At 41.9% G+C, this 14,543-nt stretch overlaps 1 protein-coding gene across 5 annotated transcripts in view; it reads left to right on the top strand.

Moving 5' to 3' along the window:
* CDON (cell adhesion associated, oncogene regulated) overlaps window positions 1-11,560 on the top strand; it is a 100,740-nt gene extending 89,180 nt beyond the window's left edge. For 4 of the 5 annotated variants that reach the window (XM_023516772.1, XM_023516771.1, XM_003795925.3 and 1 more), the window contains 2 exons: window positions 8,536-8,810; window positions 9,405-11,560. In XM_023516772.1, coding sequence (XP_023372540.1) covers window positions 8,536-8,810; window positions 9,405-9,550 — 421 coding nt within the window. In that variant the 3' untranslated portion in view covers window positions 9,551-11,560. Of the gene's footprint in view, window positions 1-8,535; window positions 8,811-9,404 lie in introns of those variants that run through there. The other variant, XM_023516773.1, reaches the window with a different exon arrangement.
* Window positions 11,561-14,543: the final 2,983 nt, after the last annotated feature.

The following is a 14,543-nucleotide window of genomic DNA, read 5'->3' as shown; positions in this document are numbered from 1 at the left end:
CCCCTCAGTGGTGTCCCGCTTTACCAATGTTAAAATCTGGTCACCTTACTTTATTATCTAAATAGGATTAGTGATGTGAAAAATTGAGACCAGGTCAGAGGGGAGTGTACACTATAGTGATCTGTGGAGGGCTTTGTTTCTGGGGCTTTGGGGCATGTTATAATGCCTTCCTGCCTCACTGTGGCCCAGTAACTTGAATCCTTTTCAGAATTCCTTACATTTTAGAGGACTATGTAAAACTCACTGTGAACAGCTAGAAAGAATATTTCCTGCAGCTTTGCAGGGAGCCAGTCTCCTACACTGAAAACTTAACTGAGAAATCCTTGTGCAATTCGAGCATCTCAATAAACAGATTTTAATAAAATGAATCAAAAACTTTGTGTCCTTTTTTCAATTCAGAGGATAGTGATGTGCTTCATTCTGGATAGGTGATCTATCTATAGGTCTGTTGCTTGCCTAGTTTAATGGGAAGGGATTGACACTTGACATTAAATCTGGTCGATTAACCCTCAGTCTTAATAATTTGTGAGAGAGTAGGGGGGACCTGATGACATTCACAGATGGGTGAACTGAGAAGTCCCATCAGGAAGGAATGAGATATTAATTTTAGGGTCCTAGAGAGACTAGAAATGGATAAGAAGAGCCCTGCAAAAATCAGCCTGGGAAAATGCCCATAATTCATATGGGGAAAAAGTGCAAGTTACATAGCTGATAGTCAAGAGGATAAATAAAACAATTCGGGATAGGCTTTAGAGAACACAGCTATTACAGATGACCTCCCAGTTTTTCTGTGACAGTAACCTTAAAAGTCTGTATGCTGATGGATTTGAGAGTATTCCTTCACCAACTCAAAACCCTCTACTGATGTTAGATATAGTCAGATGAAAATAGGGTGTGGAGGTTCACAGGAGAACATTTAATTATGGTAGGTGCTCTTTCAGGCTGAAGGTGTGATCTGCCCAGTTGCTTTGTCAAGTATAAAAACCACTTGTCTAGGACACCTGAACCATTTCTTCCACCAGGTCAATTTGTTATGACCCAGTCCCTCTCCTGGTCTGACCACTGACCTCCTTCAGAACTAGCCATAACGCCAAAGGAAGAAATCACACAAAGCCTGAGATTCAACTTCTCTCTATGGAAATCTGCCTATTTCCCTAAGGAAAAAAAAGGTCTAATTTAAAAAATTGATTGGTACCTTGCTCAGGAGAATTTATGTGTCTCCTCACATCTGTCCCTGCTACTAATAGAGAGACTAGGGGCCTGTTAGCAGAGATTCAGGAAGTAGCACTTTGGCCTTTTGTCTGTAGGCTTGTGTGTGTGTCAGCTGTGTTGCACTGATGTCATTTATTGTCACATGTAACATTTTAACATTAACCTTTTATGTGATGGTCATTGATAAATTAATTCCCAGAAGGAAACCCCCACCCTGATACAGGGATCATTGCAGCATGCAGTGGAGTGGATGGTAAAATGGAAGACAGCCATGGCCCTGACTGTCATCTGGATCTGTTTTATAGTAACTGATAAGCTCCCAAAGTAAGGGCTGGGTCAGCAAGATGGAGACACAGTGGCCAGAAGCAGCAGCAGAGGGGCACTGAGCATTGAAATGAGTCACCCCCAGACGTGGCTAGTACAGCCCCTCAGAGCATGAGCAGGGAAGAAAGTGCCATATCCAGCAGATCCATGGATGCCAGTTGCTACCCTGCAGGAATAATCAAAAGAAGAAACAACACAAAATTCATATGATTATCTAATCAGAGTAATTCTGTATATAATCATGCTTAGCAGATACCCGCCCAAGAGTTTGAGGTTGCTGTGAGCTATGATGACACTTTAATCAGAAATGGAACGCTTCTCTGGAAAGTATTTCAGAGGTGCAGTATAGTGTACAGGAATATACAAATCATGTCCAGTCAGCTGATGGGCACTTTGTCCTTCTAATCATGGTCCTCTACTACTAGTCCAGATTCTCACTTCCTGCTCTGTGCTGTTCAGATTGTTGCTTAAAGAATATCTTTTTTGTGATACTATAACAGCATCATTTTCTTATCTTGCAAGTTGGCCAGACAGGCCTTTCCAGTGTACTAAAAGATATCCTCACAAACTAACACATGACATATATGACATAAGAGGTCCTATCCTCATAAGACCACCTGAGTTCTTACAAACTGAGTTTTGTATGTGGCAAGATGTGCAGAGCTCCATTCACTCAGTGGTTTCAAACTTAAATTAAGAAGGTCTAGTTTGGCTCGGCGCCTGTGGCTCAACCAGCTAAGGTGCCAGCCACGTACACCTGAGGTGGCGGGTTCGAATCCCCAGCCCGGACCCGCCAAACAACAATGACGACTGCAACCAAAAAATAGCTGGGCGTTGTGGCGGGCACCTGTGGTCCCAGCTACTTGGGAGGCGGAGGCAGGAGACTCGCTTGAGCCCAGGAGTTGGAGGTTGCTGTGAGCGTGATGCCATGGCACTCTACCCAGGGGGATAGCTTGAGGCTCCGTCTCAAAAAAAAAAAAAAAAAAGAAGGTCTAGTTTGAGGTAGAGACAACTCAATGAGACTTTTCACTCTGGGTTAGGCAATAGTAGTGACATTGGAAAGGTCATTTGAGATGCCTGAGATAGTGGCATCACTATTTGTATGAACTGTAAAGCAGGTGCTGGGGAGGGCATTTTATTGAATATCATGTGTGCAGACATTTGACCTCTTTTCTTATTTACTACCTATAGATTTGAGTCTCTTAGGGTTATACACACACAGAGATACTATTTATATGATCTGATTACTTTAAAATTTTAATTAAAGCACAATTAGTGAAAGAATTGTTTCATACCTATGATCCCAGCACTTTGGGAGGCCAAGATAGGTGAATTGCCTGAGGTCAGGAGTTCGAGATTAGCCTGAGCAAGAGTGAGACCCCATCTTTACTACAAATAGAAAAACTACCTGAATTTTCACAAGCTACATCTGCTTATATTCAGAACAGAGACCATTTTTTGATAAATTATGAAATTTATTTATATTTTACCTTTTGAAAGCCAGAACATAACAAATTTCACTTTGTGGAAAGTCATCATATTAGAAAAACATGAAGTGCACTTAATACAAGGAAATAAGTTTCTTGGTACCACCAGTGAGATGGACATAGGCTCTCATCAGTTCCCTCAGTTGAGGGTTTTGTCAAATTTCCTTCCTAACCTCTACTGAGACAACTTCAATTCAGGGAGGCTTGAGTAAATTTTTTACAGAAATTACACTGAAGAAGTTGACCTTTAACATTTTTGGTCCTCCCAGCTTGGCGCCCATAGCTTGGTGGTTAGGGTGCCAACCACATACACTGAGGCAGGTGGGTTCGAACCTGGCCTGGCTTGCTAAACAACAATGACAACTGCAACAAAAAAATAGCCAGGCATTGTGGTGGGCACCTATAGTCTCAGCTACTTGGGAGGCTGAAGCAAGAGAATCACTTAAGCCCAAGAGTTAGAGGTTGCTTGTGAGCTGTGACACCACAGCACTCTACTGAGGGCAACACAGTGAGATGCTATCTCAAAAAAAAAAAAAAAAAAAGAGAAGAAATGGAGGTCCTTCCAAGTACATGTCAGAAGAAACTACTTTACCCCAGTGGTTCCCATCTTAGCTGGTGACTAAGCATTGGCAGCTCTTTATAGAGACCATATTCTTTTTTAATAGACTGTCCTTGATGCTTGTGTCTCAATGTGTAACCCCCAAGTTAAAGCCATTGTTATGCTGACACATGTAGATATCTGGATGAACTAAAAAGAATGTAATTCAGTTATTTACATTAGGCTAGCTAAGTGGTTACTTACTGGTGATTATGAGTTAAGATTCACTATACTGGAAAATGTATAATCAGTGTGGTTTTCATGTTGAAAGTTGGTCATAAGCACTTTACAAATCTAACTCAAGTTATCATACTACTATCTACACTGTGGTAATTGAGTCACAGTTTAGAGTAACAGTAAATACTGCTATGATTTTCTGTTTCACTTATCTGAGAAAGAGTTGCTAAAGAATAGGTGATAGTAGCCGGGCGCTGTGGCTCACGCCTATGATCCCAGCACTTTGGGAGGCCAAGGCAGGTGAATTGCCTGAAGTCAGGAGTTCGAGATTAGCCTGAGCAAGAGTGAGACCGCGTCTCTACTACAAATAGAAAAACTAGCTGGGTATTGTGGTGGGCACCTGTAATCTCAGCTACTCAGGAGGCTGAGGCAAGAGGATCCCTTGAGTCAAAGAGTTTGGAGGTTTCTGTGAGCTGTGATACCACTGCAGTCTACCCAGGGTGACTGAGTGAGACTCTGTCTCAAAAAAAAAAAAAAAAAAAAAGGTGATAGGAAATTATACTTTTACTAAATATCTGTCCTTTCTTTAAAAATATATGCATGTTTCATATGCTTGCTTACTCCTGGCACAGAAAATGTGTGCCAGTGTGCTGGCCGTCTGCCTTGGTGTGTGACCTTGCCTCTTGTCCTCCCCACTCCTCCAGTCCTGCCTCTCTGACATAACTTCACCATCATTCTGACAAAAGTATTTTACAGTCCCAGACTTAGGCTGCCCTTAGACTTCTTTAAAAAAAAATCTCAGCATGCAATTTAAGTTAAAGAAAAGAGTAGAAAAAAAGGAATTAGAAGGAAAGGAGAGAAGGATTTGAGGTATCTCATCTGGTGGGTCTTCACTCTGTTACATTCACATCATGAAATTCGTTCATTTTAGATTTATATGAACACATTATTATATTTATAATATTTTGTTTGTCAGGAACTGTGATGGTTTCCCAAATTCTGTTTGTTCCCCCCTATAGCTTAATTTTACATCTTCTAAATGAAAATGTTTTTTTTCAGATCTGACACTTCTTTATCTTTTAAATATAGGTTTCTAGGACTTTTCTTTTAGCTCTGGCTTCTTGAGAGAAGTGAACATAACGCTGGAAGCTTTCTTACTTTGCATCACACCATCACTGTCCTGAGAGCTTTTCCTGACACTGAGAACAGTTGTTGCCTGTGTTCCTGAAGTTGAAGTTTGAGTCAGACAGCTTTGCAGCCAACAGAAAAATGATAAAGACAATAGAATCAGTACTGAACTAGGACAAAGATAACTAATATTGTGATGCTATAAAAAGTTAAAGAGAGTGTGTCAGTTCATTCCCACTTTAGTATGAGTACCTCATCTTACTGTTGACTGGTATAACGTAATTATACCAGTGTGGACTGGTATAAGGTAATTTGACAAATTAGTTTAACAGGTGCTCCCTGATAATTTACTTGTGTGGGAAAAAGGGTACCAAAATTTTTTTAAAGGAAAAAGCAAAAAAAAAAAAAAAAAAAGTAAAAACTATACAAAGAAAAATTAAAGAGAACTAAGAAAAAAATAGAAAAGTGCAAGGTAAAAATTCTGATTTTCTAATTTTTTAAACACCATTTCCAAGAGCCTACTTGTGTCATTTTCTATGGAGTGGGTGCTGGAAGCCTGACTTCAGTTGGAGTTTAATGTAGATGAGCACTTCCACCATTTCCCATATGATACAAATTCTTTGCCCTCCAATGTTTTGTATTATTTTTGTTATATGTTTTTCTAAAATTATTTAAAATCCTCTAAATCATTATAGTAACTGTTTTTGCCGTAAATTTTTATTCAGAATTTCCTCCCTTGCCTTTTCTTGTTGGTATTTACTCCTTTCCTACCTTTTTTTCTATCTGTTGCTATTTATTTTGTTTCAACTTGAAGAACTTCCTTTATTGTTTGTTATAGCACAGGTCTGTGTTTCTTATAACACATTTCCCAGCTTTTTAGTCTAAAAGTAGCTTCAACTTGTCCTTTTTAAAGGATAATTCTTACTGTTTGTTGGATTCTAGATTGGCATTTTTGCTTGGCACTTCAAACATGTCATTCTGCTATTGTGTCCATCACGTGGAAAAATCAGTTGTATAAATGTCATTGCTCCCTTTCAAGGTGCTGTATCTTTTTCTTCTGGCTGCTTTTATGATTTCTCTCTGAATTTTGCTCCCAGCCATTAGTGGGCAGGTATCTTCTTTGTGTTTACTCTGCTTGGGGTTCATAGAGCTTCTTTGATCTATTGCTCCAGCTTCTGTCAGTTTTAGAAAACTCTTAGTGTTTGTCTCTTCAGATGTGGTTCCTATATCCTTCTGTCTTTTTTCTTTTTCAGAGAGACTCAGTTATACACGTATCTATATTTCTGTCCCTGTGTCTGTGTGCTTCTGTCTGAATCCTAGCAGTGACCGGCTTCCCACTCAGCAGTCATCTCTCGTCCCTGCCCTGCTTTCTTTCGCCCCCACGTGTGGAATTATTAATTTCAGTTATTCTACTTCTGGTTTCAGAATTTCCAAATGATTACTATTGTTAGATTCTAGTTCTTCATTAAAATTCCTTTTTTTTTTTTTTGTCAACAGAACAACCAGAAAATAATAGGTAAAATCAAGTAAAAAAAAAATCACTAAATATGTGAAGAAACAGGAAAATTTAATACTTAAGAGAAAAAACAGACCCTGAGATAGTGTGGCTGTCACAATTAGTAGGTAGTGAGTTTAAAAGTAGCTATTATAAATATGTTCAAGGATTTTAAAAGGAAGTTATACCCTTAATAATGAATACATGGGGAATCCCAACTGAGAAACAAAAAGACTGTACAAAAAAAGCCAAATGGAAATTCCAGAGCCAAGAAGCACAATAACTGGAATGGAAAATTTACTGGATGGGTTTAGTGGCATATTGGAGACAACAGAAGAGTCAGTGAACTCTTAGATCAGTAGAAATTGCCCGGTCTGAAGAACAGAAAGCAAAAATTAAAGAAAACATACACCTTAGGTGAAGACAGGAAATAAAAGTAGAACAGAATCCTGCCATTGGCAGCAACACACATGGAACTGGAGCACATCATGTTAAGTGAAATGAGCCAAGTGCAGAAAGAGAAATCTCACATATTCTAACTGAAGTGTGAGAGCTAAATATTAAAACAATTGATTCTATAGAGACAGTAGAATGATGGTTACCAGTGGCTGAGAAAGGGAGAGCAGAGGGGGAGAGATAAGTGGTTACTGGGTGCAGAGTTAGGGTTAGACAGTGACGTGGGCTGACCAGTGTCTGGCACAGTGTCTGACAGCACAGTGAGTGACTGTCAGCAGTGGTGCTCACTGCATACTGTATAGTCACGGTATTTCTCTATCTGAAGCCAAAGTTAGACTTATAGGTAGGATGATTTACTTACCTGTATTTTACCCAATAGTGAGATCTGCACTATAATAACTAAAAGAGTGGAATTGGAATGTCTCTAACGCAAAATGATAAATGCTTGAGGTTCTGGGTACCCCAGTCACTCTGATCCGTTCACTACACGTTGCTTACCTATATCAACACATCCCGTGTACCCTTTAAAGACACACAACTAGTGTACTATGTACCCAAAGCAATTAAAAATAAAAATCTTTTTTGCAATAGGCAGAATCAAAGTGAAAATGCTTCATTCTAGCAAATTCTGGCAATTATGGAATTGAAAAGTAAAATTCTTTTGGGCTTTGCATGTCAGGATGTCCAGCCTATGGCCAGCAGGCCCCATGCAAACTGTTTGAGGCCTGTTCGCTTATTTGTAGTGTCATGTTTGTGAAGAATGGGCATGGCCTTTCCTTTTGCTTGTCAACTTTCATCGGTATTTGTGTGTTTACTGTGTGGCTGTTGTTCTTCCGACCTGGGGCAGAAAGGAGAAGACACTGGATACCCTGGATCTTGTGTTTCCTCCAAAAGTGAGAGGGACCACATTGTCTAGTTTCAAAGCAGTATGATTTTGTTAACTTTCATAAGCTCATTCTCTCATATGGCCATGGGTTTCTCAGCTTCCCTTGCTCCTCCTCCTCATCTATCCTCTCCTCCCTTTGAAGGAGTGACTGATGGCCTGCCTTCCCATGAGGATTATTTGGGAGCCAGTGACTGATGAAACGGGAGGTGACTTCTGACAGGAGACCCAGACCCAGGAGGCCAGGCTTGTCACCCTGCAGGGCCCATTCTGCAGCGGGCTGCCTTTGAATGCACTCTCCTGTTGTCTGCCACTTTTACTGTAATTTTCAGGTTCTTGATATTTTGCAAATCTTAGTGAGTCATCTAGTTATTTTTAAGAATAACTTCAGAATTCTTTCATAGGGATGTATGAATATAAAATACCAAATGCTGTTTCAAAAGAAAAGCCTGTTTTAATTTTTGATTCCAGGTGGCCCCTGTGGCTCAGTGGATAGGGTACCAGCCCCATATACTGAGGGTGGTGTGTTTGAACCCAGCCCCAGCCAAACTATAACAAAAAAATAGCTGGACGTTGTAGTGGGAGCCTGTAGTCCTAGCTACTCAGGAGGCTGAGGCAAGAGAATCACCTAAGCCCAGGAGTTGGAGGGTTGTTGTGGGCTGTGACGCCACGGCACTCTATCAAGAGTGATAAAGTGAGACTGTCTCTAAAAAAAAAGTAATAATTTTTGATTCCTCTAGATATAATTCTGGAAATTTTGGTTTAAATTCTACAGGTGTTTCACCAAAACCAATGGCACTGTCAGCAGCAGCCCTCTTCCTACAGCCCCTGTGGCAGCATCTTATCCTCAGGATGGTTTGGAAATGAAGCCCCTCAGTCACGTGACGATGTCTGTGTGCCTGGCGTCCACAGTCGCTGACTCTGGCCGTCTGCCTGAGGAGGGCATTGAGGGCAGTGTGGCCCTAGCATCTGCTCAGCACACTTGCTGTCAGGACAGTGTTACTGACGTTGACTCCGGCTGCACAGAAGGCACGGCAGAGCTGAGCAGAGGTACAGGGGAGGCATAGCAAGCCTCAGGTTTTTAGAGCATCTTCAATTAGCTAAGAAATGTACATGGCAAGGTGAAGCTTTCAGAGTTTTCCCTCTGAGGAGTTTACATATTTTTTAATAGACTGGAGCAGGGGTGGGCCAATATTGGCTACTCCAAGAAAAGATAGGACAAGAAAAAGGATTCCTTGAACTTCTGTTATTACTCACATTGTTCATCTCCAGTTGTTACTACCTTTACATTTTGGAAAATATATACAGATAGGCTTTGATTCAATTTGTACCTGAACAGAATACAGAATGCGTTTTGTGAACACGAGCCTCCCTCTTTTTAAGTTGGTTCTAGAGTTGTAGCCTCTCTTACAGGTGGTTATTTTGGGACTTTTAAGGGGTTTGTTTAAATCCTCATGAGAGCTCACCTTTATTCTTTATTTTAAAACATTTTAAACACTGTCTTCCTCAAACTTGAACCAAACGTAACTAGGCTCTACTTTCACTAATTATTCTTTCTTTATTGCTCCAAGTAATGTTATTTACTAATTTATATAGAATAGCCTTTATCCTTTTATGATGTTTCCAAACCTTTCTATTTTTCAGGAGATAGCTATGTCCCTTTAGGGACAGAAGACAAAACTTTATGTTGGAACCCTCTCATTTTGCCACCTGTCTCCGAGGACTGTGCTGAGAAGATGATGTGTCCTCCTGGTGTTCTTTCAGACAGCTCAGCAGGGGCCCTTCATTAGCCCCAGGAGACCTGAACACGTGCACACGACTCAGCTTGTCTCTCCTTCAAGCCAGCACCTGCGCAAAACAGGCCTAGGATGAACTGTACGAAAGACCTTAAACCAAATGAGAGAAAAACATTATTTATTTTTTTGTAGTAGTGCTGTCATCTGAATGTTTCTTCAAATGTGTGCCCCTCTTATTTATGCCTTAAAATTTTTCTTCCCTATTCCTTCCTCCCCCTCAGTAGGAAATGACCTTGTTTTACATAGTTTTAAGTCATCTGGAGAGCAGAGAGATCATTCTGTGCTTTCTAGGAGCCTTGGTGACACCAAGCATTCCTCACACAAAGGGTCTCATCTGTTGGCTGATTCCACCAGGAGGGAGTTACAGGGCTGTTTAAAGTTTACCACCAGGCAGGCTTTCTGATGGAAAACTAACTGTTAATACTGTGTTATCAGGACATTGTGAAATCAACCACAGTTGTGACCTAATGTTCATAGTAGCAGATCTGGCTGATGAATTTTATGAGTGCCTTTCACAAAAGTGACAGTATGACCTTTTACCTTTCTGTGCACGAGCACAAGTCATGTCCAAACTTCTTGGCACTAGTTATAAGCAGCATTGTTGATGTGGTTGGGTGAAAGATCCTATATAAGCGTATCACGATTCTTTTCCCTGTGCCCATGTATTTTATAATAGAACTGCCAGTGAGAATGTGCTTCTTTATGCTGGTCACTATACAGGAGCCACTTTCAGTAGAATGTAGCAGAATTACTGCAATCTAGCTGAATTATTCCAGCCTGCAGAAAGAGAACCAAGGCCAAAGAGACAGATAATGCATCAATGTCCCACCACTTTAAAATGACATTAATTCATGAAGTACACACCATCGGGCCCCTTTTGACTATTTCTACGAGTAAGAACAAATCAAGACTTTTTAAGTGGTGGCTTGAAGAGAAAGATACACAATTTTGGAAGAAAGAGAAGGGCTCTGAGGAGCCTGTCTTGCTGGAAGACCTTCAGTCTGTTACGTGAGTATAGGGCATGCTCCTGGCACCACATTACCTAGAAATAGCTATTTTCTAACTTCCAATGTGGGCAACAATGGAAAGATGTGAGTGTCAGAAGAGACTAAATTGGGAAGAATTTTAATTGCTTGACATTTTTCCCCCCAGAATGTCATTGATATAAACAGGCACTTAAAACTTGGATCATCAAGGCTCATACATCATGGTCACTGTCCCTCTAGGTGACAGGGTCATTTGCAGCTGTCTTAGGAAGGCTTTTCTTCACGTTAAACACATACACACTAAATGAGTTTCATGGCCTGAGTCAAGCTTTAATGCATACTTGCCTCCTTCTGGGTTGTGTAGCCCTTTGAGGAAAGAAATAGAAAATTATTCTCTGGCAGTTCCCGCATAAATGAAGACATTTCACAGTTTCCCAGAAACTGCAGTGGCATAGAATAGCATGCTGTGTTAATCACCTTCTTATATAAGTGCATCAGGATTCTCTCCCCTGTGTCCATGTATTTTATAATAGAACTGCCAGTGAGAATGTGCTTGTTTACACTGGTCACTGTGTAGGAGCCACTTCCTGTAGAGTCCCCAGACACAACTTCATAGCTGGATGTTAGAGGTGCCATGGAAACAGCTTCTACATCCCAGATGTCTGTGCTTGTGGTGTCCTGGATCATGTTGTTTAGATGCAGTTTGCTTTGGAGCAGGATAACTGCATTCCTTCTTCCTACACTAGCAAAGGACAAAGTCCTGCATACAGAATATGAAAACATACTCTGTTTGCCAGTCTTCTTACAGCAATACTGTCACAAAGGGAGTTTTTGAAAACTGAAGCATTAATGTCTATAGATAGTCATTTTCTTTCAGGAAACAGGTGTATTAGCACGAGCCTTAGGTCATAAACTGCTTTTAAAGATTGAATTTGAATATGGAGTTTGTCCACAAGGAAGAGAAAATGGCTTTGCCTTCAGGACAGTCTCATTGTGGAACTGCTTTATTTATATTATTAGCAACACTGTTTTAAGTGTTATCCTTTTTATTGTATTTTATTTATACAAATGCCTTTATATATTGAGATATATAAATATAAATATTATATATACACAGTTGCCTTTATGTTTAGGAGTTAAGAGTTCTCCCTAAGCATGAATTGCTCTGAACTTTTATGCCTTGCACAGTCACCAAATCAGTCCTACATAATGTCACTCCATCAGAAAGCGAGAGGACACAGCACAGTGTTGGAGAGAGCACCAGTATGTGCTGAGTGACTACTGTGTCCCAGGCTTTGTGCACAGTGCTTATTAACTGTCCTCTCATTCAACCCGCATAACAGTTATTACAATCCCCACAGTACCACTGAGCCCATGGGTCTGCCTCTGGAGCACAGTCCAACCTGAGCTCTGGTCTGTGCTCCTCCCACTTCTCCACACTGCTTTCCAAAAGTGCCGTGGTCACTCAGCTGATGGAGCCAGTCTTGTTCCATCTACCCTGCCATGTGTGGGCAGATTGACTCCCAGGAGTCCCCCCCTGGGTGCTCCCCTGCCAGCCTAAGAATTTGATCTTCACTTAGCTCAGCAGTTGTGAAATTAGGCCTCTTCATGCTCTTCTCATCCTGGAATTTTGTGTGAGTCTTTGTTTTCATGTTAAAGTCTCCTCTTGTGTCATTTAGCTGTCTCTTTTGCTTATCCATTGAAGTCTGAGGATGGTAGGTGCTGTCCAGGGTGGGCAGTAAATCACATTGTTGTAAACCTTTTCAAATAATCTTTACAAGTGCATTACTTTCTGAATTTTGTTTTTGTTGGATGAGAACAATTGCATCCATACTGGGCTCCTCAAGCCACAGATCTCATTCCAGCTATGGAACTGCTAAGAAGTGAAGTTTGTAGTTGAATTTCACCTGTGTTGCTCTTTTAAAACAATTACTTTGAGATGCATGCTTTGTATCATATTGAAAAGTATATTTTATTTTCCTTAAAGTTGGAATGTTATGTTTGAAATTGTACATATTCTAAGTGATGTAGCTTTGACAAGTTTTATTTGGTTGATATGATTTTATATTAAAAGAGAATGCTGCTTCCCAGTAGAGAGGCCTTTGAAGATGGGGATACTTGGATACTCCCTGTTTGTTCGGGATTAGTGTGGGTGGATGTCTTACTCTGAGGTTCCCTGGGGCCTCCATCGTGTCCTTCCCTGAAATCCCCTGTGTGTACCCAGGAGCTCAGTGAGCTTAGCCTTCTGCTCTGACTGAAGATCAGAGCCTGCAGGAGCAGGATGCTGGGCCAGTGTTCTATGAGGAGGCTGAGAAAATACATCAGCTGAGGGTCTGTGGGGAGACAGGCAGAGCCCCTCAAGGTATTTTCCTGGACAGAAGAGAGGAGGGTGGGAGAGAGTTTGGAAGGATGAGGAGGAGTAGGCCCTCCTCACTTGTCTCATTTTACCATTAACCTTGGGCCTCATCTGCATAAACTTCAGGGTAGAAATTTAGCCTCTTCAAGAAGTTTTGTTTTACTACCCTAAAAAAATTGAAGTTGTTAGGCCCTTGGGTTGCGGCCCTTGTCTATTTTATTTCCTATATAACACGTAAAGCCTTCTTTAAACCTTAGCCCCAGTTCTAGAACTTTGAGGGAAGCTGAAACCCTTTTCTTATAAAGCCTAACTGTGAGAACCAAAGAAGCTACTTAAGTTTTTCTGTTTTCTGACAGGTGCCCCTCCCCTTGTTCCTGGCTGGAAATTCTGGGTCCCCTGCAGAGGCAGCTCGGACTCCTCATGTCAGTGAAATAGGCATTCATTTGTGTTTCGCCCATATCGTAGGCGAGCGGGGTGAGTCACTCTGGCACCTGACAGTGTGACTCTGGAGCAGCCCCGCTTTCTGTTGGTCAGCTGCTTCGGCCTGGAAACAGGCAGCTGCATCTGTAACCCTCAAACCCTGCTGCAGTCTGAGTGCAGCACAGTTCTTTGGGGAAGACAGACGTGCACACCTCACTGCTTCCACTAGCCAAAGCTGGGACCCAGCGGTCAGCTGGGACCTGCAATTGAATAGCCTCTGTTAGTGCAGACAACAGGCACCATTTATTCAGGAATTGCTCAATCCACAAATGTTTTTCTGGCAGCAGCTAGCTTGCTCATACTTCTATCATACTGAAGATGGCTCCCAGTACCACAGCCTTCCCTTGCCCTGTGACGCCCAGCAAGCTTTCTGTCTTGTGTGTCTCCTTGCCCTGACACTTCTGTCCTCCATAGGCTGTAGCCCTATCTCTTGGGGCACAGCTGCTGGGCCTTGCCTGATTGGAAAGACTGGGTATTAAGTCAGGAAGGGGTAGCTGGTGTCTTTGTGACCTTGGACCTTAAGAATGAAGTCTGTCAGAGGGGCTCTTGCCAGATCCTACCTGCCCTCCCTGAACCCACACACACCTTCCTCTCATGGTGTTGCAGTCACCGTGATGGTGACATTTACTGGAGCATCAGTGGACTGTTGTGCAGGATCTGAACCTGGGGCGGTGGCCAGGATTTCAAGGCCTACAAAGAGCATATATGAGCAAAGAAGAGACACGCCTTGGGAGTGTCTTAGATGGTTCCCAGAGAACACTCAGCAGAGCCTCCTTGTACATGGGGGACCTTTGGGATGAAGTCATGCCCACCTGCCTGTGCCTCAGTGCCATCCCTCGCGCCCCTCTGTGGCCATCTCTGTGCCCTGGAGGTGAGGTGGGAAAGTAAAGTTGGTGATGACTTAACTTCTCTAGCCTTCCTCTCCAGTTGAAGAAAGCTGAGATTCCCCCAGAGTGACAGGCTGTGTATTTACATGGGAACAAGCAGCTGACCAAGGCCTGGAGGAAGGAAAAGAAAATGAGCATTATTTGGGCAACCCAGTGCAGGTCCTGGGAAAATGACCCTTTCCCAAAGAGCTTCATACTAGTGTCTCAGAAGCCCAGAAGGACATCTTCCCTGCAGATACCTGAACTGGGGATTGGAGACCAGAAGGACACTATCTAGC

This window comes from Otolemur garnettii, unplaced genomic scaffold, assembly GCF_000181295.1.
Source record: "Otolemur garnettii isolate 467f Iridium unplaced genomic scaffold, OtoGar3 scaffold00097, whole genome shotgun sequence".
Lineage (NCBI taxonomy): Eukaryota > Metazoa > Chordata > Mammalia > Primates > Galagidae > Otolemur > Otolemur garnettii.
The sequence above is the reverse complement of the archived record's forward strand: the minus strand, read 5'-3'. Positions and strand labels throughout refer to the sequence as shown.